The 25,135-nt window shown below is 41.9% G+C and overlaps 1 protein-coding gene across 6 annotated transcripts in view; it reads right to left on the bottom strand.

Annotated features, from left to right (window-relative positions):
* Window positions 1-25,135, bottom strand: part of hspg2 (heparan sulfate proteoglycan 2) — a 429,897-nt gene that overhangs the window by 150,544 nt on the left and 254,218 nt on the right. For all 6 annotated transcript variants that reach the window (XM_052039638.1, XM_052039640.1, XM_052039643.1 and 3 more), the window contains exons 38-44: window positions 24,044-24,171; window positions 23,358-23,444; window positions 22,365-22,423; window positions 19,288-19,452; window positions 17,657-17,767; window positions 16,270-16,370; window positions 14,674-14,854 (exon numbers count right to left, since the gene is read on the bottom strand). In XM_052039638.1, coding sequence (XP_051895598.1) covers window positions 14,674-14,854; window positions 16,270-16,370; window positions 17,657-17,767; window positions 19,288-19,452; window positions 22,365-22,423; window positions 23,358-23,444; window positions 24,044-24,171 — 832 coding nt within the window. The remainder of the gene's footprint in view (window positions 1-14,673; window positions 14,855-16,269; window positions 16,371-17,656; window positions 17,768-19,287; window positions 19,453-22,364; window positions 22,424-23,357; window positions 23,445-24,043; window positions 24,172-25,135) is intronic.

Below are 25,135 nucleotides of genomic sequence, written 5' to 3'. Positions count from 1 at the left end.
AGTCACACCCCAAGCAGGGTGAAATGTGTAGCACAAACCCGTGGTGACACCAGGGAATGATGACAAGGACTTTCAGAAAGTTGTCAGTACAAATCCAATCACCATCCCTGCTGACATGCAACTCCATTGCAAAGGATGTAATAACAGGACACTTGAGAAATATTAACACAGATTCATGAAACAAAACCTGTGATTGACAATCTTACTGGAGTTTTTGAGGCTGTACTTGGTAGAGTAGATAAGGGAGAGCCGGGGGATGTGGTGTATTTTCAGAAGCCCTTCGATGAAGAGGTTAGTTTGCAAAATTAAAGCAAATGGGGTTAAGGGTCATATCGTGGCATAGACTGAAAAATGGTTGACAAACAAAAAACAGGGAAGATATAAGTGAACCTTCCTCAGGGTGACAGAGAGTAGTACAGGGGTCACAAGATCACAAGATCACAAGATAAGGGAGCAGAAGCAGGCCATTCGGCCCATCGAGTCTGCTCCAAGGAAAAGGGAAAAAGAAATGGGGTGGGAAAAAAAGAGAGAGAAAAAAAAAACTATTCTAATCCCATTTGCCAGCCTTATCCCCATATCCCTTGATACCCTGACTATTTAGATATCTGTCTATCTCCTCCTTGAACACCCCCACTGATCTGGCCTCCACTGCTGTGCGTGGCAAGGAGTTCCACAATTTCACCACCCTCTGGGTAAAGAAACTTCTCCTCATCTCTGTCTTGAAACTGTACCCTCTAATTCTAAGATTGTGCCCTCTGGTCCTGGACACGCCCACCAAGGGAAACAGCCTAGCCACATCTACTCTATCCTTACCTGTCAACATTTTAAATGTCGCTACGAGGTCCCCTCTCATCCTTCTGTACTCCAGCGAGTACAGTCCAAGAGCCGACAAACGCTCATCGTACTTAAGCCCTTTCATTCCTGGAATCATTCTCGTAAATCTCCTCTGAACCCTCTCCAACGTCAGCACATCCTTCCTAAGATGCGGGGCCCAAAACTGCGCACAGTATTCCAAATGAGGCCTCACTAGCGCCCCGTAGAGCCTCATCAACACTTCCTTACTTTTATACACTATACCTCTCGAGATGAATGCCAACATAGCATTCGCTTTCTTAACCACCGATCCAACCTGGTGGTTAACTTTTAAGGTATCTTGTATAAGTACCCCCAAGTCCCTTTGTACTACCGCACTATCAATCTTCTCTCCTTCTAGATAATAATCTACCCGCTTATTTCTACTTCCAAAGTGTACAACTGCACATTTCTCAACATTGAATCTCATCTGCCATTTTCTTGCCCATTCTCCTAAACTGTCTAGGTCCCTCTGCATTCTTTCTATTTCCTCTATGCTCCCTACTCCTCCACTTATCTTGGTGTCATCCGCAAACTTAGCCACACAACCATTTATTCCATCATCCAAATCATTGATGTACAAGGTAAAAAGGAGAGGCCCCAACACCGACCCTTGCGGCACACCACTAGTAACCGGTAACCAACCAGAACGAGATCCTTTTATTTCCACCCTTTGCTTCCTGCCAACCAGCCAATTCTCCACCCATTTTGCTACCCTGCCCATAATTCCATGACCTCTCATCTTATTAATCAGTCTCTTGTGAGGCACCTTATCAAAGGCCTTTTGAAAGTCTAAATACACAACATCTACCGCCTCTCCCTTATCCACCCTACCTGTGATTTCTTCAAAAAACTCCAATAGGTTGGTCAGACAGGACCTCCCCTTCACAAAACCATGTTGACTAGGTCCTATCTTGCCTTGCGCCTCTAGTTATTCGGTAACCTCCTCCTTGAGGATAGACTCCAATAATTTTCCCACCACTGACGTCAGACTAATAGGTCTGTAATTGCCTTTGTGCTGCCTCCCACCTTTCTTATATAACGGAACTACATTCGCTACCCTCCAGTCCTCCGGAACCATGCCAGAATCTATCGATTCCTGAAAAATAATCGCCAACGCCTCCGCTATCTCCACAGCCACCTCCTTCAGAACCCGGGGATGCACCTCATCCGGTCCGGGAGACTTATCAGCCTTAAGCCCCTTTAGTTTTCCAAGCACCTTCTCCCTATTAATCTCAATTGAACTCAGCTCCAATTCGTGAGACTCCTGACTAATGGGCACATTGCTTATGTCCTCCACGGTGAAGACCGATGCAAAATATTCATTCAATTCCCTTGCCATCTCACTATCATCCATTATAATACCTCCTGCACCGTTATCAATTGGTCCTATGTCAACCCGTGTCTCTCTTTTATTCCTTATGTATTTAAAAAAACTCTTAGAATCCTTCCGAATGTTGTCCGCCAGCTTCCTTTCGTAACTCATCTTTGCTTTCCTAATGACCTTCTTAGTTTCTCTCTGCAGATTTTTAAAATCGTTCCAATCTTCTGTTTTCCCACTAATTTTTGCTACTTTGTACGCCGCCCCTTTTGCTTTTATTTTATCCTTCACCTCCCTCGTTATCCACATCTGTGCCTTTTTTCCATTCAAAACCTTCTTTTTTCTTGGAATATATCTGTCCTGCATTGTCCTTATTTCCTGTAGAAATTTCTTCCATTTTTCCTCTGCCGTCCCTCCAGCTAACTTACTCCTCCAATCAATTTGGGCCAACTCATCTCTCATACCTTTGTAATTTCCCTTATTCCACTGAAATATCGATACACCAGTTATCAGCTTCTCCTTCTCAAACTTGAAACTAAACTCAATCATATTGTGATCACTTGTTCCCAGTGGTTCCTTTACCTTTAGTTCCCTAATCACCTCGGGTTCACTACACAGCACCCAATCCAAAACAGCCGATCCCCTGGTGGGCTCCTCAATAAGTTGCTCCAGAAAAACATCCCTTAGACATTCCACAAACTCACTCTCCTGAGTACTACCGCCTTGCTGCATTTCCCAGTCCACCTTCATGTTAAAATCACCCATAATTATCTTCACATTGTCACTCTGACATGCTTTTTCTATCTCAATCTGCAACTTATGGTCCACTTCCTGACTGCTGTTCGGGGGCCTATATATGACTGCTATTATTGTTCTTTTACCCTTGCTATTTCTCAGCTCCACCCATAAGGATTCCACCTCCTCTGACCCAATGTCCTTCCTTTCTATTGATTTTATATCGCTACTAACCATCATGGCCACACCTCCCCCTCTGCCTACCCTCCTATCCTTCCTATATACTGTATACCCCTTGACATTCAGTTCCCAATCACATCCATCATGAAGCCACGACTCAGTGATTGCAACGATGTCGGTCATGGGCTCCCACTATACATAATATATATGAATGATTTGGATAAAGGAACCAATGTTTCTAAGTTTGCTGATTACACAGAACTGGGTGTGATTGTGAGTTGTGAGGAGAATGCAAAGAGACTTCAAGGCAATTTAGGCAATTTGAGTGAATGGACAAATACTTGGCAGGTGCAGTAATCATGTCGATAACTGACGCTGTGTGCCTGTGACGCTGCTGCAAGCAAGTTTTTCATTGCACCTGTGCATGCATGTTTTTGTGCATGTAATAAACTTGACTTTGAAATGTGAAGTTATTCACTTTGATAGTAAAAGCAGAAAGGCACAGTGTTGTTGAAATGGCGATACGTTGGTTGATGCAATGACGTGCAGAGGGATCTGTGAGTCCTTGCACATCAGCCTCTGAAAACAACATGCAGGTGCACAAGTAGTTAAGAAGACAAATGGGACATTAGACTTCACTGCAAGAGGTATTGAGTATAGGGGCAAGAATGTCATGCTACAGTTATACAGTACCACACCTAGAGTACCGGATGCAGTTTTGGTTTCCTTACCTACAAAAGGAAATATGTGGCATTTAGGGAGTGCAACAAAGGCTCACCGGACTGGTTCTTGAGACTTAGTATTCACTGGAATTTAGTAGAATGAGAAGAGAGCCAATTGAAATGTATAGAATTCTGTCAGGGCTCAGCAAGCTGAAAGCAGGGAAGATGTTTGTCCTGGCTGAATGTTTTAGAACCAGGGTTTACAGTCTCAAGATAGGAGGTAACACATTTCGTTCTGGGTTGGAGAGAAATCTCACTCGGGGGTGGTGAACCTGTGGAATTCCCTGTCAGAAGGCAGTGGAGGCCAAGTTGCTGAAAGGAGATGATGGATAGACTTCTGGACACAAGGAGGGAAGAAAGGGCATATAGTAATGAGGTGGAGCATCAGCCTGGGTCGTATTGAATGGCAGAGGTTGACTGGATTATTGTGTGATTTTCCTAGTTTCATAGTAAGAGATAGACCCTAAATGCACTTAATTAGAAATCTTCATAACAAAACTTGTCAAAGTAAACGATATCCTAAGAACGTTAGAACAATTATGAAGCACCGATTCTTATGATGAATGAGGTACATTTCACACATATTTATGCAGAAAAAACTGATACAAGTCTAAGGGCAGTACCGCTCTTACAGTGTTAGAATTAATTTTACTTTTCAAGTTCACCACCATTAAGTAGGATAATTACTTCAGCATGAAAAATAAAGTAATCCTAACCCTCCAATAGTAAACACTGAAATTCCTTCCCCATCAGGGAACAGTAACAGAAAGCTTGGAATGTAGTGCAGTAGAAGGTAATTAGATAGAAGAATTAAAAGCAGGAAATGCTGGAAATGTTCAGCAGGCTCGGCAGCATCTGTGAAAAGAGAAATCGAGTAAACACTTCAGGTTAATGTTTCCAGCATTTTCTGATTTTTAATTCAGATTTCTAGCATCAGCAGTCTTTTGATTTTCATAGATTGTAGAATTCTTCAGTCAGAAGCAGCCAAACTTCAATTCCCCACACACTCTATAAAGTAGTAATGAGATCTCCTTGCATTACTTCAGTCAGAATGCAATGCCAAAGGGCCACTTTGAAATATTTGGTTAAGTTTAATATTGTTCCAAGCAGCTTTTTGAATCTCTTTAATGTTGGCCCAGAGGTGGCACTAACTCCTGTTTTTTCTTTCCGTGGGTCCATAACACATAACCTGAATAAAGTAAGAAAGTGTGCCCTGCGAGTAAAGAGTTTTCTTCACAAAACAAGACAGGCATTCAAGAAAATGCACAAGTTTATAGCATGATTTCCTGGAGGAGGAAAAGGGGGAAAATTTAGGCATAAACATCCGATGCAACCTTTCTGAATACTAAATACCACAAGGGAGAGCTGATGTCATAATTTGAAGGTCAGTATTACTCATGCAGAAACAAGAGAACACTAATATTAAAACTGCTGTTCCTACTGGTTGGAAAAGAGCTGTTAAGATATATGGGACATACATTTAGGATTACATGAATAGATTTTCTAAGGCATGGGATATTTTTAAGTTTTTCACCATAAACAAGAAACGTACACCAAAATCTCGTAAAAGGTTCAATCCAATTAAGTCATCATGACATCTGATGTGATGGAAATTCGCCAGCCTCCACTGCTGCCTCATCCTACCCCAAACCCCCACCGTACCACATTGCTGCTGGTGATAACATCCCCAGTGAAACCACTCAACAATGTCCCTCTCCTCTCTGCCCCCTGCACTTGTACACCTTGGGGTTGCTTTACCAAAGGTTCCTGGAATTCTCCACCATTGTTTAAATAGTTTTTTTAAACGGGTATGTCTTTTGTACAAATACTTCTCTGCCAGGGAAACTGAAAATTCTAAGCAATGTATCCTCAGGAAATTCTGATGGCGGTCTTACAATAAAAATGGAATGACTGATTGTACAAAGTACCAGTTATGAGGATATGCAAATATAAGTTGAAGGATAGAGCTCAGAAAATTACACCTCTTCTCACCAACACTGCGGTTCGTTTGTACATGGTCACACAGCATAAGGAATTTCCAGTTGGATACTTCCCTTATGGCAGGTTATGGGATGCTGTCTGTTGTTGCAAAAAAATCAGAGTTCAAAAACAGATGCCGGGGACTGTCAAAAATCTCCATCACCGGAGTTGGAGCAGCAGGTGCTGAGACCTCTGGTTCATATTGCGTTAGCAGCAGGGCTGGGAATAAGTCAAAGTTCTCAGTGAGACACTGTGGCATTTGTTACCATATATTGTATTCACTTCAGAGTGAGACAAGATTGCTTTGATGCTGGAGGACCCCGGCTGTCATGTTCCTCTATACTTTACACTCAGAAATGTTTTCTAACATTAGAGGTCTATACATGGGAACTGAGAACTTTGGATATTAAAGAGACAGGGCAGGTTAATAACAAAATGCAAATGACTGCTCCCTAACAACCGTAGGGTTCTGCTCATACAACACTTTTGCTGATTGCTATTTACAACCCTCACAAGGGAAGCTGTGTAGGAAAAGTTTTGGATTGGGGGCAATGAGGCAACTGGGATGCAGTTGGAGTATTCACCACTGATTCACAATCCAGGCAACAGACAACCCAGAGTTGAAAATCAACATGAGATAAAGACACTGAAGAGAAAACAAATGTTACAAACTCTTAAAATCACAAGCACCATAAATGTCGAGCTGGATCTGTTGAGCCAAATGCCTTGTTTCTGTATTGTTAGTTCAATGGACTCTCCTACAGTCTTCAATAGAATTTTCAATGCAATTATAAATATATTTGTGAAATATGAGATGAACCAAATTAAAGAACGTTCTTTGCACTGGGAACTGAAAGCATAACAGAAAAGAGAAAAAGAACCTTTCGTATAGTGGGGCAGTGTCTCGATGTACGTCTCCACATCACCTGACATTCAGATGTTAGGTTACTGAGGGGATAGAGTTTTGCCAAGCAGTCCCCAACTCTCCTTCATTTCAACACCAGGGTTACTCTTGTGGATCTTGGGCCCAGCAAAAATGATTTCCTTGTGATTGAGGTCCCCAAGCCATCCGAAACAAAAGTTATTTTCTTGACTAATGAAAGAGGTCCCCTCCAAAGTTACATCCACATTCCTTAGAATTTAGAGTACCTCAGTCCGATGATATGTACAAGTGTAATTCCAGGCAGAAAATAGTAGTGAAAGAAGAACATTGTATGTATTGATGGAAAAGTTCCAATGTTGAAAATTATCAAAGGAGATGATGTGCAACAAATGATAAGAAGCAGTGATGCAGTATGTAGGATTTGAGGAGTGGATTACAAAAAAAGCTAGGCACACACATGCATGTTAGTATATGCAAAAGCTTTACTTCTGTACAAAATACAATAAATCAGATTTACATGGCTTTACTTTTAATTGCTTCACCATCTACAATGGGGATAGTAGAATGGGAAGTAACTCTAGATAAGCAATTCACAGTGTATCTCTTAAGCACCAGTAACAGCTGCGTTTTCAAGAACATTTCAATTGTAAGTGAGAAATTCAAGCTGAAAGATGGAGCTCAGTGCCTTAACCTGTTCACATATCAAGTCAATTAGTAATAGCAAAGATTATATAACACCATTTTGAACTTCTTGCAGGAGTATGACCAAAAGCATCCACTGAGATCATGTTTTAATCACGTTCCTGCTAGTGTGACTTGTTATTTCTAAAGCAGTGCTGGACTCAAGTTGTCTTTGACTAACTTCAGTAGCATTGCAAGGACCGCTCCATAAAACGCATCTTCTGAATGCTGCTGAATCAGTCTTTAAAAAAGACTCAACAGCTGAGGTTCAAGTTTGGCACTCTGCATACAACTTCCCACTTGTGTAACATGCTGGAAGCAAAATCCTTCTATCGTTAATAGACTTTGCACTGCCAATTTGACTGATTTTAAGAAATATTGTCAGCATTTTAAGGAGTGCCTGCTTTTTGTGTAGGGAATAACATCCTACATTAACTAATCAGACATGTGTGACTTTTAGCACCGGTAAAGGGCATTCACTGGGCTGTTCTGGTTTAAAATAAGCTTAGCCAGGGCAGCCTCTAATTTTCAATGTTTAACCTGACTCATGGGAATGTTTTTCCTTTACTGGATGCTGACTGTTACTGATAAGCCTATCAGTTCCTTCTCCCACCTGACAGCTCTATTTTACCAGCACCTCCAAGCACCCTCCTTTTCTTGGGAGTGGACAGCAGTCTGTGGGTTATGGGTCTGATGCTGTGATTCTTGACCACAATAGTCTGGCACACATTTGCATGAGTGCCAGAGGATCACCATCAGGCTGCTTCCCCTGAAACGGACGCTGCAGAATCCTCTCCGACTGGTCCCACTGACCTGCTCAAACACAACTCAGTGCTGGCTGTCATAGGGCGCCAGCTGTCTTGGTTCTGGGAGTCGGCCACCCAGCCAAAGTTCTGAAATGCTGTTGGTTTCTGAATTAAATTAGCAACACTTTTTAAAGATTATATTCAAAATGCTACAATTTACTTAAAATGTGTACCAGAGGACTGTTGTTCATACTAGTCAATTATCAACCTGCATCATGTCAGAAGTACTATCCTAGTACGTTAATGCACAACATCGGAACTGTGGGAAGTGGTTTGACTGTTGTCCACCCAATCGTTAGTACAACTGGCAATTGCAAACCCCACACAGACAGCTCCCAAGGTCAGGATAGAACCTGGGTCGTTGCAGCGGAGGCAACAAGTCTACCGGCTGTGCCACCCAGTGTGTCTTCTGCACCCTGCATTTTCTCTCAGTGAATCTCTCCAAAATTGACTGCTATTTATCCATTACCTCACAACCATTAAGTAACACAGGCCATGACCAGCACTGGGTGGGTACTCCTTGGTTGGCTGAAGGATAATTTGGCACCAGAATGATGCTACACTGAAGAATCCTAACCAAAAGTCTTAGCTTGATAAAACATCTCGTTTAAGGTGAGAGGGGGTAGGTTCAGAACAGACGTGAGGGGTATATTTTTTACTGAGAGAGTGGTGGATGCCTGGAATGCATTGCCTGATAGGGTGGTGGAGGCAAATTCATTGGGGGCTTTTAAGAGGGGCTTGGATGGGCACATGAATGTGAGGAAAACAGAGGGATATGGGCATTCTGTAGGTAGGGGGGAATAGCTATGTCGGCACAACATTGTCGGCAGAAGGGCCTGTTCTGTGCTGTACCGTTCTATGTTCTATTTCACAGGTATTTGCCTACTTCTGATCAGGCAAGATTAGGGTTTGCTTCATGTGTGACTTTCACGGAGTTTCAAACATACACCAATCACCTGACTGATTTCAATTAGCATTTGTGGTTATTTTTTAACATCAGCTAACATTCAAAGAACAAAATGTTGGATCATCATCAGCCTGCTCACCAAACCTCACTTCTGTTTCCCCAATCATTCTTATTGAATCACTCCCTACCGATATTTAGCACCAAACAACAAAGTGCAGGAAGTTTTCACAGTGTTAGTCCCTGTACAAAAAGCAGGCAGGAGGTATTTGATCTCAATACAACACACCCATCTGGAACTTGTTTTGTTCAAGGGCTCAAACAAACAGCAAGCAGGAGACATAAATAAATATTCTCTGGACAATTCCTGTCCCTCAAAAAAGGATTTTACAGTGTGCAACAAGTGAAACACAAGTTTTTGTACAACTTTATATAAACTCTTGTCATTCATTTATTTAACCCCTATAAATCCAATTCATCAAATCAGAGCACAAGTGTCAAATGGTGTCACTGTTCCTGCACACAGTGAAGTCTAAGAGTTTAGCTGCTTGAAGTGATGAAGAATCTATTGCCCATCCCTAACTGTTCTTGAGAAGGTGGTGGTGAGCCGCCTTCTTGAACCCACTAATGTCTTTCGGTAATGCTGTTGGGAAGGGACTTCTAGGATCTAGGTGCAACGAAAGCATGGCCATATATTTCCACGTCAGGATGGTGTGCAATCTGCAGAAGGTGGGGTTCCCATGTGCCGGCTGTACTTGGTGGTGCAGGTTGTGGGTTTGGGAGATGCCTGTATCTGCAATGCATTTTGTTGATAGGGCGGACTGCAGCCACAGTACACTGGTGCTGGAGGGAACAATGTTTAGCAAGGCAGGTGGATTTTTGTAGAATGGAATCAGTTTGAGACAAAGCTCTTCTCTGCTGACTTAATCAGGTGGTTACTGCAGCACCAACTGCAATGGAATGAATGTGGATGGAGACCACACAGTGAGGTCCTTTGCTCTGTTGCAGCAGCGCCAACAGACTGAGGGCACCATGAGATTGGGTCCACTCCCCTGCTTGGGACAGTTGATTCAAAACCTTCCACTGTTGTAACACTAGAACTGGAAGGTATGATTGTCATCATTTGCAAGCCCCAGTTTCTGGAAATTTAACCTTCTTATCTGGCTTCAATCAATGAAAGCCTTCTCTAAAAACTGTTCCACTAATCTCCAAAGTAAGCAGGAAGGCTGAAGGAAAAAAGTTCCAGTTATATTTTACTTTCACAATCTCAGGGCACCCCAGAGAGCTCCACAACAAATGAGGCACAGCAGGGTAGGGGGAAATAAAAAGATGACAGGAAAAGTAAAGGCAACTATTAAAACTGTTTGTATTGTAGGTATTGTTGACTGCTTACTTGGCCATTGTAGGCTAACTCCCTAAGACTTCCTTCAGCCACACCTGTACCTGCCATTTATTTCTCTATATCCAAGAACTTTGTTGAAACATCACCCCCTGATTACTGCCTGGCTCCACATTCTAAACTCTTCCTTTTTTTATGGTTGGTCACTAGTTTTCTTCCTCATTATAAAACCGTCAGAAAGTATAAGGAAGCCTGTGTCTGGGAAACCACCAATAATTTTGCACTGGATTATTATGTGACAGTAATACAAAAATCCAAAGTTTCAATACGTTTATCATTTGACAGTGGTGATATTTCACCACCACTGGGTATTTAGGCTTCTTGAGGGATTGGGAAAATTTATTGTCATATCCATGTAAATGGACTACAGGAGAATAAGTTTCATGTTGGGGCTTGAGAACAGTTCCTCTGAAAATCATTGCTTGATATTTTACCTCTTGATATAGTTAATCCCCATGAACTATGATGGTTATGTCTCCTTGTTTTCATGGTTAAACGCATTGGTTCTAACAAGTCAGAAGGGTGTGGGTTAAAGTCCCCGGGAGCACTAGTGCAGCACATGCTAAAGAACTGCTGTGTTTGGATTCTGGTCTCAGGGCTTCCTACATTTGTCCTGGTCATTCAAATAAACACGAGAGATCCCTTGTGTTACTTGTGGTGTCCCAGCCGTCATACCGGCAGATGGGACGGTGTCACTTCTCCTTACAGGATTGTGATGTAACACATCACATTTATTGCAATTACTTCCACACAAAGTAATTCATGATATATGCAGATCCTTCACTTGCTCCCATTTATCTAACTTGTTTCTTTACTGGAAAATACTGGAAATATTTCAGACAGCATCTGTGAAAAGAGAACAGGGTTAATGCCTCAGGCCGAAGCCCCTTCGCTCATCAAGTCTTCACCCTGAAACATAAACCCTGTTTCTCTCTCCACAAATGCTGCCTGACCTGCCGAGTGTTTCTAGCACTTTCTGTTCTCACTTCAAGTATCCAGCATCTGCAGTTTCTTGATTTTTATTTTTGTTCATTTCACTTGCCGCTTAACTGATTAAATCCAACAAATAGAATTGATTTCTTGAAAAAGAACTATGCAAGGATTTTTTGCACCTCATTTTAGAGGCAAGGGTTTAACATAAATACAACTACCCAATTTTGTTTGAGCCCTTTTCAGCAGCAGTAATAAAATGCAATGATTTGAAAGAATGGATGAAGTTCACAAAGTGTAACTAAACAGCTCCATCAGTATCAGAACTGACAAATAAATAAAACTGAAAACAATACAGTCATTGTCTTAGATACATAAAATCAAACAAAAATATCTACAACTTTACACATCAGTTCATAGCACCAGATTAGAAGTCTGAAATAAGCACCTTTGATATCTGAAAATCTGATGGGGAATTTTCTTGCCCAATTTGTTTTCAGAATTAACCTGATACAGTTGGAACACAAAAGACCTACGAGCCAACCCCAACAATAATATATACAAGCACGGAGGGGAATTGGAGAGTTAGTGCTGTGTCTCAGTTCCAGCAAACCGAGTTCGACCCTGACCTTGGGTGCTGTCTGTGTGGAGTTTGCATGTTCTCTCTGTGACTGAATGGGTTTCCCCCGGGTGCTCCCGTTTCCTCCCACATTCCGAAAGCATGATGGTAAGTTAATTAGCTACTGCAGCTTATCCCATAGAGTAGGTGGGCTGCAGGAGAATCAGGGGCTAAATCAATGGGCATGAGAGGTACGAGGAAATAAATGGGGGAATAGGATTCATGGGTTTGCTTTGGGAGTCAGCATGTACTCGTTGGGCTGCATAACCACCTTTTATGTTGTCAGAAATGCAATCTGATAAACAACATTAACTTCCACTTTAATGAAGAAGTGTGTTTCTGACTGATCCTTAATGTTGCCAGGACACTCATAGGAACGTCACTGGACTGGGAGCCTGACGCATGCCATCCTGGGCTAGTAAACCACACTGAAGTACCAATTAGCCCAATGAGATGGATCTCCAACAACTTCAATAAAAGAGGCAGATCTCACATTGTTGGAATGCAAACCAACATCTTTACCAGATTATTTGTAGCCACAAGACATTGCTTAGTATACATTAATAGTGGGGTTGACTTCAACATGACATCTGTTGACAACAAAGAGATCCTGATACTCGTGGGAGAAGAATTATTTAACACATCCAAAGATGGAGCTATCAGTTCCAGTATTAAAAATCACTTCAGAGATTGGTGAAATCTTGTCAGCTATTTAGTCCAGTTTTATATAACACACACAAGAAAGCTTGCGTGGACAATTTTTCCAAAAGTTTTTAACTATGTCCATGATGGGTCATATGGTAGCAGATTCTCTCTGAAGGGTGAGATGCTCATTCCCAAGTGTCAAATGAAGGTTCTCTGCATAACCAGAATATAACTGGTTATCTCATCACCCACCACTACCCTGGTGTGTTTTTTTTAAAGAGTATCAGTAGAGAGAAACCTCACACCATTGGAAAGCGACACCAAGACCAAGAACACCCGCTGATGCAACACACATATTGGAGAAGGAAAGGGAGGGGCCAGAGACAGTCTGCACTCACTTCATCGTGTAATTATCTGTGCTTCAAAGTAACGCAGGTGGATGTCCAATCAGGATTTAAAAATAAAATGTTTCAAGAAGGTAACTTGAATCAAATGGTCTTACTGTGAAATTCTTTGAGAAAAAAGAGCATTTCTAACTTTGATTAGATTCTGGTATAACCTTTGGGCACCTGAGCCCAAAATAGATGCAGAGAGCACCATGGAGGTTAATTTGCCCCCTTATGAAGAATTGGCGGGATACCATCCAAATCCTCACTACTCTTCTGTCTAGAGAAATGTGCACTCACTCATTAATTCCTACACTGGTATATTCCACATGGAGCTAATATAACTCAGAGCGCAGGGTGCTGTAAATCAACCCTTGGGTAGATGGTTAATAAATGCAAGAAATTTACAGTAGAAATCTTCCGCTGGTTCTCTAAACCCCACAACAAGCTGTAAATGTGTAAAATATACAGTCTGTGAATAATCTACATGTTCCAATGTACGAAGCATATAATATGCAAATGAAAGAAACTGATTGAAAAAGGTGAAATATTGAAACTATATATATGTTTAGTTATCACAATTCCAAGGGGCATAACATCATTTTAATTGCAAGAAGCTTTATTTCCATAAGTTCTGATCCATATTTTTATGGAACAGGAGAACACTGAGCTGATGTTGACATGCAGACACTGCCCATTCCACACTTGCCTTCAACTACAGTTGGATTGCAAAATACTTACTGTAGTTGGGCAGGAGATCATTCAGCCCCACCACCCTGCTCTATCATTCAATTACATCATGGCTGAACTGTACCTTAATTCTACGTGACTTGGCTCAGTCACTCCCTATAAACTCATTTAGCAAACTCTTTATAGAGCTGATAGCTACAGATCTAATTCCTACTGACTGATTAATAATCAGCTCCACCACTTAGTATGTTAATGGCTCTAGCAATGCACTTTAAGGATTACCTATTAAGAATACCTTGACATGGTTTGCAGAAGTCCTCAGATGAGGACATTATAGAAAATACATCACTTCAGGGCCTCCTGACTTTCTTATTTTCCTTCAGAAATCAGCTCTATTAGGGATGCTAACACAGAATTTATTAAAACCCACAGGAGATAACCATCTCCATTTGGGAACAGGCAATGAATAAGATTTTGTGTCCGTCTTACATCACACAGAAAATATAGATCGAGAACTTGTACTGGGATTGAAATTAACAGCTTTGCCCAACAGTAGCAAAAACTGAATGGTATGAATGAGAACAAAGCCTGTTAATTTATTTTCCAAATAAATTCCTATCATTTTACTAAAATCAAGTCTAATCATTGTAAGTACGTGAATTTAACTTGATGTGTCAAGGACAGATTGCATTAAAGGGATTAATGACAATCCAGATCAGAAAGCCTACATCCTAAGGCTGCAACTGAGAAGTTCAAACAGGTGAAGCAAGAGATCAGCTGCAACACTCAGAAAACAAAGGTGAAGGGACAGACAGAGAGACGTTAAACTTCAGTCAAAGTGCAGTGCTGTTGCAGGTCAAAGGGCATGGGGTGGAGGTGGTGAATGCCATGCACCATTGAAGGAGAGGATGATGAGTGTTTAATGGTGCAGATCACGAACCTGGTACATGTAGGACAGCAGTCCCTTCGTCCATTGCAAACATGTTGGAGCCCGTGCAGACGTAGACTCCAGCATCCTCTGGACGAACGTTACGGATAGTCAAGATTCCATTGAAGTCCACCGCGGTGTTTGGCAGTTTACCTCCATGTTGACGGGTCCACACCAACGTGTATGCTGGGGACTAGAGGTCAAAAGCACATCAGTCATCACGTTTCGCCGTCAGAAATTAGCAGTTGGTAACCAAACATTGGTGCAAAATCAATGATTTCCTTTTGAAAAAATGCTCAACAAATTGAGCACTTAAACTTTTGTAAAATTGTAGATTTAGGTCCACTATTGCTCTGTGGGCAGCATTCTCACCTCACGAGTCCAGCGGATGTGTGCCCCACTCCAGAGACCAATGACCTGAGCTGATCTCTGGGCAGATTCATTGCAGACAGCCCCTCAGAGTTGAGGTTTTGCGGGGGCTTGCTATCCGCAAAGTGACAAGTGGGTCCCCAATTATAAAATAGTGACTATGTGCCATCGGTGTATTTTTTGATGATTCTCTATAAATGCACATCTCTATCTTTCCTTTCAATGTTATTTCCAATATTACTGTCCATTGCTTAAACTTCTCCCTCTTATTGGAGCTCTTGCCTTTCTTTTATTTAAAAACAGAGTTAACAATTCTGGTTAATAACCTTTCCTAAGAACTCGTGAAAGGTCTGATGAAGGTCATCCACCTGAAACATTCACTCTGTTTCTGTCTCTAAAGATGCAGTTTGACCTGTTAAGTGTTTCTGTAATTTTTTGTTCTTAATTTAATACATGTTAGTGCTTGGACGTAATCTTATTTAAAACTGAATACTTTGACTTTTTGCAGTTTATTTTGTTTACTTTAACTCAATGATTCTCGATGATTTCCATGGCTTACTAGGTCTCACTCCCCTATAAATGTCCAAATCCTTTGCACTGAGTCCTTTTCAGTGGCCATGAAGGTGTGTATGTGACATGCTATCAGGGAGAACGTTGGTTCCCAGTTTACACCACTGCAAATTCCAGTTTACCAATCATATATAGGACAGAAGCACACTATTTAGCCCAACAGCTCTACACTTTCATGAAGGAAAAATAAACACAGGAATTATCTTTGCACTTGCGAATCATTTATTTATCAGAATACTGGTGTGCTTTTCTCTCCAGCTCGTGCACCAATTACAACTGAAAGGATGGGTAGAAATTTGTTTTCAATACACTAACTCACTCAGTGATGCACAGGAGCAGGGGAAAGGCTCTGCACAACCCATCAGCGTGCTAAAGTGGAGTGCATCGCTTCATCAATGTTGATACAACAAAGTATATGACCTATACCTGAACATGTGAAAGTGACCCTCTGTAACTGTTGCACACATCATAATTTAGCTCTATTGATATGACTGAAAATCAGTACTGTATAAAGGTAGCTCAACATGAATGGAAGGCACCTTATGCTTTCAATGCAGACTTTGCTAGAGTATAACTTCATTGGGTCACTATTTGTTACCTTGTTTAAGCACAAAGCTATCACCTTAAATGGTACAACTGACTCCTGAATATGATGAATATGTTGTTTACCTGACTCTTTGCTGTGCAGATAAAATTGACAGTGACGCCAGCTCTCACAGTCTGTGTCCTTGGTTCTTCTACAGTCACGGTTATGGCTTTGAAAAAGGGTGCTGTGGAGAGAATAGGTAGATGTGCATTTACTGATATTTATCTACAGGTAATCTTTATCTGAATTTTTTTTTATCAAGAGTATCACAGTGAAAAGCCCAATTCTGGATGAAAAAGAAGATAGAAAATCTAGAAAATCTAGAAAATCTGAGGCAGTACAAATTAAGGAAAGCCTTTAATATGAAAACAGCGGAAATCATAAAGGAACAATACATGGTCAATGGCAATAAATGTGGGAGGAAAAGCTTGTAACTCAGAGGTGATGCTTCTCATTGCAAAAACTGCTGGCCTTGCAGGTGCTAAAGTATATCACGTTTTAAATCCTGCAGCTATCGGCACGTACTTATATATATTTTGATTTGATTTTTTATTCAAGAACATTTGAATTATTTAATTCTCAAATAAATTAATTTAAATTGAGAAGGTTAAATGTTCACATCAAATCTGAATTAACTGATTTAAATGAATGGTATCTGGTTTAAGAAGATAGACCAGTCACTTTCACGGAAATCACTCTGAGTGAAGCATCTAATGCACTGCAAGCTCTCCACAAATGCAGCTGATCCATAGCTCTGTACACAACTGAAGAATATACAGGGCTACTTGAGCTAACAGATTCCTTCCTGAGGGGCTCAGAGAGCTAACATTAATAGCTGTCCACATACTTCTGCACAAAGTTTGTTTGGAATATATTGACTACAATTTGGAAAGAAATATCACACTCCACAGTCTCTGTTATACACACAATAACTCCCAGGCAATACTGCAATTGTTACTGTAGATTTATGGTTGCACAAAGTGAAAAGTACTCCCACAGTTAAGTAAATTTACAATAAATATGTCATTTTTGGTCAATGAACTCTGATTTGTTAACATTTGAAAAATAATTTATCAGGAAGATCTGCGCAATAATGAAGTATTGAAAGGACTAGAGCTGCATAATATACTTTATAAATCATAAAAGATTTGGCTCTTTTGTCGACGGACTAGAACACTGGGAAACAGGAAGACGTGCCCACATAGACCCATGGAGCAGCCAATCACTTTCAAACTCAGACAATTGATTCTAAATTTTAAAATGACATAAGAACATCACATCATAACACCAAGACAACAATAAAAATATGTCATATATCTGCAAGGAACCAGATGCAGTAAAAGACAAAAGTCTGTGTTCTCCCAGGACAATTAAAGTGAATTGTGAAGTTTGAATTGTTTCAATGTTGCACCGAAGTATTCCAAGTGTGGTGTAAACTTAATGAACTTTAAGTCACTTTCCTGAACTCACCAGACACAACAACTTCAACCCGACTTGAATTAGTGCTCTCCATATTTCGGCATGTACATATGTAAATCCCAGCATCAGATTGTTTGATTTCCCGGATCACAAGTTCTTCTCCTGGAAGTGAAGGATGCAGTGGAAACTGATGAGGCATCTTGTGTTACTGAGAACATCAACTATACAAACTCTTTCTTGCTAAAACTCAATCAGCTTTCAGTGGCAATTCCCTACACCAGCAAAGATTAATGTCCACACTTCCAGTCAGCCAGCTTGAACCTGCAGTTAGACCAATACTGTCACAAAAAAATCTTATCTTTCCACATTTAAAAACAAACCTTGCATTGAACACATACACTTATTTTCAGGTCTGTTTTTCTCTTCTGACTTTCAAATAGTTAAAGCTGGACTTCAATCTTTACCTGTTGTGACTATATTGATTGACTAAATGCAGCCACAAAAGTGTTTACATAAATGCCTCAAGAGTGGAGTTTCTTTTGTTCCTTTCTAGAGATACAGTTTTCCTCAAAAGAGCACAATTCCTCACCGTGGAATCCAAAGTAAAATATTCCTGGATTTTTCAGCAAATCAAGAGCAGTAGTTTTACTCAATAGCCAGTTCACCCTCTCATAGTCTTGCCCAGGGCAGGAGTGGTCCAAACAGAAACTCAGGAGAGGAAGAAATCCTAGTGGGTAAGGAGGTTGGGCTTCCGCAAGTGGGCTTCTGCAATACTCCTAGTGGGGAAAGAGGTTGGGCTTCTGCAATACTCAAGTGTCTCTCATATCTCTGAGGTTTTGCCCTCGATTAAGGAAAAGAACTATCACCGAAAAATGTTGTCTTCCACATCAGTTTCAAGAATCATCATGTATTAAAGCACTTTAACTGATTATTGAGAGAGAATGCAGTGACATGGCTGAAGCCCAGATCATTCAGAACAATGAAATGGGGAGAAAGGTGACTTTAATCAACAATGAATTTAGAGAAAGACCAGGGTTCAACCAACAGCCCCAACACATCTGGACCCGAATCCATTCCACCTTTTACAACCAGTACAGACTAAGTACCAGCCAATTACAAAGAACTATTAATGTGCTCATAGATGCAGTATGCAATTTTAACTATTTGCCCCTTGGGATGGAAATATCAAAATCTTTCACAATGCTGAATACTTCAGCATAAAGTACAGTAAGCACTAGATATATGATACTAGATCCACCCTCAATCAGACTATAATAATATCGGACTAGTATAGGATTTAGAGTAAATGGATGTCCAATGGTCAGCACGTAGTTGGTGGGCCGAAGGGCCTGTTTCTGTGTTGAAGGACTCTATATAAAATGGATTTCCTTGGAAGGTTATACAATCTCTACTCCATTGGCATCCTTCATGTCAGATCACTATCTGATGGGAACGGCAGCCCATCAAGTTAGAATGTTCCGGGGCACTACAGAAGCTTCTGTGTTCAGGCCCGATATCTGTTTCCTTGTTGTCACTGCACAAACTGATACCACCGTGCCTGCCAATGGAAGGATCCACGACACTGAGGGACAAACACTGAATGCGTGAGTGCAGACTGCTGTCTCAGTTGCATGCACTGCAGGACACTGAGCAAAGCCCTTGGAGACCCCTCGCACCATTACCTTGGCTTCTCTGCTCAACACGGCTGGACAAGGGCTGACCATCAGCTCTGCTCCAGTAGTAGTAGAAAGGAGCTTGACCAATAACCTGGCATTTCAGTATCACTGTGCCACCTTGTTCCACTTGTGCTCTCTGAGGGATAACGCTAACCATGAAAGGAGTGTGATCTAAGGAAGAAAGCACATTGTATGCATTGAGCTTTTTCAGACAGGATATTTACTTCTGCAAGTAGAACAAACAATAGAGTTCTATCTGGCCATTGTAAATACATAATATTTACTTTCAATACATTTCCATCAGCTATATTTAACCTATTCACTAGCAGCAGCCACAGGAAATTCCAACCTAGCCTTGATTTACTTTTCATTGTATTTAGTCCCTCTCTTATTACTTAAGTAATTACTATTGTTCAAATGATCTAAACATTTCAATATTTCCATTGTTTAATTTTCAAATTTAAATCTCCCCCGATCACTGGAGTGGTGCTAGAAGATTGGTGAAATATTGACATTGCTCAAGAAAAACAAAGGACTGCAGATGCTGGAACCTATAAGAAATAAAACAAGATGCTGGAGGAACTCAGCAGGCCAGGCAGCATCCGTGGAGAAAAACAGATGTCTTTTTAAGCCCAAATCACTCACATGTATATCACAGAAAGCCCCACGGTTCACAAACGTCCAAGCACAGACACACCCGCCAACCGTCACCTTCTCCTTCCTGCCACTTTTGGATTGAGTTTGCTCCCCTCCTGTGGATCCCATGGGCTTTTGCTTCCTTAACCAGCTTGCCAGGTGGGACACCTAACTAGCCCGCAATTATTTGCCCACCCCGCCTCCCCTCTTTTGTCCTATAGTCTGTGTTTCTATATTGGGCTTCCCCTTTTCCTATCTTCAGCTCTGACATTACTCAGTTGTTTGAGTAAGGGATAAGATCAGTGATGAGGTCCCACATAGCAAGCTGGTTAAGAAAGAAAAAGCCCATGGGAGGGGAGCAAGCTCAATCCAAAAGTGGCAGGAAGAAGAAGGTGATTTTCTCTGTAGCTCTAACACTTCACTCTGCAGCTGTGACACTTTACTCTGTACTGTTATTGTTTTTACCTGTTCTACATCAATGCACTCTGTACTAACTCAATGTAACTGCACTGTGTAATGAATTGACCTGTACAATTGGTTTGTAAGACAAGCTTTTCACTGCACCTCGGTACAAGTGACAATAATAAACCAAAACCAATACCAATACCAATGGTTGGTGGGTGTTTCTGTGGTTGAAAGTTTGTGAACCGTGGGGCTCCACAGGACTCGGTACATAGTCCCCTGCTTTCTGTGATATAATGAGAGCGATTTGGGCTTAATAGGAAGGGAGGTTTAAAGAAATTTGTAAACGATACAAAAACTGGCTGTTTGGTTGACAGTAAGAGCAAAAGCTGTGAACTGCAGGAAGACATCGGGGGTCCGGTCGGTTAGGTAGAAAAGTGGCAAATGGAACTTGATGCAGGAAGGTGTGAGATAATGCCTACGGGAAGTGCAAAAAGGCAAGGGAATACAGTAAATAGGAGGACATTGAATGATGTGGAGAAAGACCCTGGCATCCAAGATCCTTAAATGTCATGGGACAGGTGGTTTAAAAAAGGCACATGGGTTACTTTCATTTATTAGCCATAGAATATAACAAGGACGTTATATTCAAACTATACACAATAGTTGTTAGACCACAGCTTGACTATTACATACAATTCCCCTCACTGTATTATCAGAAAATCTGAGTGTATTGCTGAGGAGGCAGAGGAGATTTACAAAGATGTTGCCAGGATTGGACAATTGTAGCTGAGAGGAATTGTGTTCAAACTGTGATTATTTGCTCCAGAACAGAGGGTGTTGAGGTGTATAGAATTATAAAAGACCTAGTGAAAGTAAATAAGTGTTTCTCTCAGTGAGATCAAAAACTAGGGGGAATAATTGGAGGATTGGAGGGGAAACAAGGAAAAATTCATTTCACCAAAGCATGGTAGGAGTGTGGAACTCACTGTTTTAAAGGGAGGTAGGAGCAGAAACTTTCATCGTATTTAAAAAGTACTCATCTGTAGTTGAAGAACAATGACTTGTAGATCACTGCTAGTGCCAGAATGGGGGATTTCCAACTTGCACAGATATAATGGACTGCGTGTCCTGTCTCTGTGTCTAGATTTTCTGTGATTCTATGTTCAAGAAATGGCAGATGCTGGAGATCGGAATCCTCTGCAGAGGGAAGCCCAAACAGCCAGGGTGACTGCTTCACAGAATGCTTGCGTTCTTTCCATAAGAGTGACTCTGAGCTCCCAGTCATCTTTCACTGCTTCACTTCCACTCTGATCTTGGCCTCCTACACAGTTCTAAGCCCAACATAAACTGGAGGAACAGCAGCTCAGCTGTTGTTCCTGCTCATAACAGTCTTCCAGGCTCAACACTGAATTCAACCACCTCCATTCCAGATTTCTGGTAGTCCACCCAAGTTACTTTGGTAATTTTAGCTAATAATCCTTCATCTCCTCGGTACTTACACCCTTTTGTTCATATACTCCTTCTGTTCATTCACTGCCTTTTAAAACCTCCATATCCTCTAATTGGTGAAATGTGAGCACTGTCTTGCCCACCACGACGTAGCCAAGTATTTCCAGCACTTTGCTTTTACTTCTAACACAAACTTCCACTGTTACCAGACAACCGCTGATGCAGGGATGGAGATCAAGACTCTTCCAAGTTGCAGAGCTGATTAGCACAGTTAACATCCTGCTCTGACCTCTCTTGATCAAGGCATTCTGTCACATTGTGGCCTTCTGTACAACTCAGTAATGACAGGAGAATTGGTGAATTTAAGTGTGCACGATTCAAAATCCCAGTTATTTTAATTATTAGAATCCATGTTCTGATCTTGGTCAATGCAAATTCAGCTCTCTCGTAAGATATGGTTTTTGAAATGGCTTTTGGCTACAAAGAATTAGCCTACAGTCCTCTACAAGTTAATCGTGTTCAACAATAACACATAAGCAGTTTAAAATAGGAAGCTTCAAATCTTCACCTCCCAGGGCTATTCACGTACATACCTACTGGAAGACACCTCTGTCCTGGAATTCTTGGATTTCCAGAATACCCAGGAGCACAGCTGAAACAAAACCCACAATGTTACTGTGATGGAAAATCAGGTGCTTGTGAGCATATTGAACAGGGTCTTTACACAATCCCTGTGTTCTTAGAAACATAGAAAATCCAAGAGCACAATTCAGGCCCTTCGGCCCACAAAGCTGTGCCAAACATGCTCCTACCCTAGAAATTACTAGGCTTACCCATAGCCCTCTATTTTTCTCATCTCCATGTACCTATCCAACAGTCTCTTAAAAGACCCTCAAGGCTCAATTACAACTGTGATTGACATGTCCCAGCATGTTTTTGAGCATTTATATTATCTGTCCCATGCAAGGGCAAGCTAAAATGATTTCCATGTTAAAGTTCAGCATCAGTGTAGCACTAGAGAAAGCTTTACTCAAGGGAAGTGTGTCCGGTTGTACACCTGGGAGCTCAAGTGGTGCCCCAAGCCCAAAGTGAGCTGTACTCAGTCAGGTTCAGGGTACATCTCGATCTCCCGTCAGAGCCCTTGATGACGAGCACTGGCACCGGCTGGGCACAGATTCAGAGGCAGGGAACAGGAGAGCAGGTGCAGGGCTGGAAATCCATCGGGAGAGGGGAATCTTATCAGGGGGTTCTTCTTTAGCTTGCTGCCATGACTAGTTAAACCTTCCAATCAGAAGGCAGCTCCACTGTAAGCCTCCTGCTATGGTTTTCAGACAAATTCCTGCATCTGGATCTCAGGAAAGTGAGACAGGTGGTTCTGCCCCACACCAGCCATTGTTGGGTCTGTGCCAACTGACTGCTCTACTTGGCCCCAGGCAGGGGTGGAGGGGGATTGAGAGACAGGTCCTGATATCCTGGCCAGGGCTTTTAGGGAAGGTCGTTGCCTCTGCTCACTTTATCCCGGCATCCTGGAGCTAAGGGTCAAAAGTCTGGCAGACGATTGCAGACTTTTAATCAGGTCAACTTACCGTTCACAGTGCTGCCCTGTGTAGCCAGGCAGACAGGCTGTACACCTGTAACCACCCACTCCATTGCTCTCACAGATGGTCGAAAACCTAGGAGAAAAAGACAAGTGAGAGACTTCACAAGGCCCTCAATCCCACACGATCAGAAACGTCATACACTATAACGACCCACAAGCTGAGTGTTGTGTTCCTTTAACAATGACACTGTCAGGATCAATGACTGACAGCAGCAAAGGTTGTGATGAGGAAGGTTGGGGGATGCGAAGAGCAAGGACTGCCAGAATTTAGCAACACGCACCATTGGCCAATGTCTCCCACAGGCTTGGCAGCTGCCCTGTAGGAAGCAAGTCACTTCATTCAGTCTCTTGGGGTAAGGTCAGCAGTGAAAATAGAAACAGGAAGGACTCAGCAGGTCAGGCAGCGTCCACAGGAAAACAGCAGCTGGCACTTCAAATCATTGGCTCCTGCTCCCACCCAGTCGTTTCCGCAGGAATAACATGGCCAAGGTCAGGACCTCGGGCCTCTGATAGTCACCAAAATAAAACCAACTGGTCAAGTTGAAGCTTACAAAGCAATACAAAGAGACAGCACAAGACTGTACAACGTTCTTAATTATATGTAAAGCACTCTGAGCAATAGACTTAAACAAGCTGTTCAACATGAAGTGTTTGGTTAACTAGCTAACTTACTGGTTTTCTTGGATAGTCAGAGGACAAGCACAGGGTTGGCAACTCTCTGGAGTACCCGCTGTAGCATCACCATAATACCCAGGGGCACAATGGCCACAGAACTCCCCAGCAGTGTTATGTAAACAGTTCTGTTTAAAAGAGTTAAAAAGATAATTTGCTTTAGTTAAGCCCATTTCGAACCTGAATTGTTACTTCAGTGTATTAGTATCAACATGTGCAGGGAACAAAGTACTCAGCTGCTGTCTCTTTTGTGATGTATTAAATCCATCTGTTCAAGCTTTTCCCACCGCCAATTGTAAACAATTCACCAACTCATCCTCTGCCAATAATCAACTAACATAGACTCAAATTTGTCTTTGATGATGGGCAAAAGTAGATCTTTTACACTCTCAACCAATTGACAAAACTATGAAGTGTAAATATTGCTGCCCCCGACACTGTACTATGCCCAAGGCAAACGTCACTCCTTCCCCATCTCTCACCCTCACTCACTGAATCAGCCTTTAAACTAGTGCAGAGGTCCAGTACACAGCATGAGAGCTGGAGAGTCACGGAGCACAGGAACAGGCCTCTCGACCCACCAAGTCCACACCAACCATTGAGCACGCATTTACCCCAGACCTACACCGATCACATTTTGTTCTTCCCACATCCCCGTCAACTTTCCCCAGATTCTACCCCTTGCATGCACAATTGGGCAATTTATAGTGACCAATTAAATTACTAACTCACGTCTTTGGGATGTGGGAGGAACTGGAGCACTCAGGAAACCCCTTGTGGTCACAGGGAGAATGTGCAAACTCCACACAGACAGCAGCAGCAAACCCCAGGATTGAACGCGGGTCATTAGAGCTGCAGCTTTACAAGATATTGATCAACACTCATTGTCAAGGCTGGGGATTGCAACCAGTATCAACACTGAAGGAGGCACTGCTTTGGTTCCATAAACAGGTCCATCTGGTGTTATAAAGTTCACAGCGTTTCCTGAAGAAGCAACCAAAGCTGAGTGTGGTGGATCTGGGTCAGTCTCACTGGGTGTTTGTCCAGAGTTGTCATACCCAGGCCTCCTGGGCTAGGCCTTGCACTCACTGC

This window comes from Pristis pectinata, chromosome 26 (genome assembly GCF_009764475.1).
Source record: "Pristis pectinata isolate sPriPec2 chromosome 26, sPriPec2.1.pri, whole genome shotgun sequence".
In the NCBI taxonomy this organism is placed as follows: Eukaryota; Metazoa; Chordata; class Chondrichthyes; order Rhinopristiformes; family Pristidae; genus Pristis; species Pristis pectinata.
This window is presented reverse-complemented; position numbering and strand designations above follow the sequence as displayed.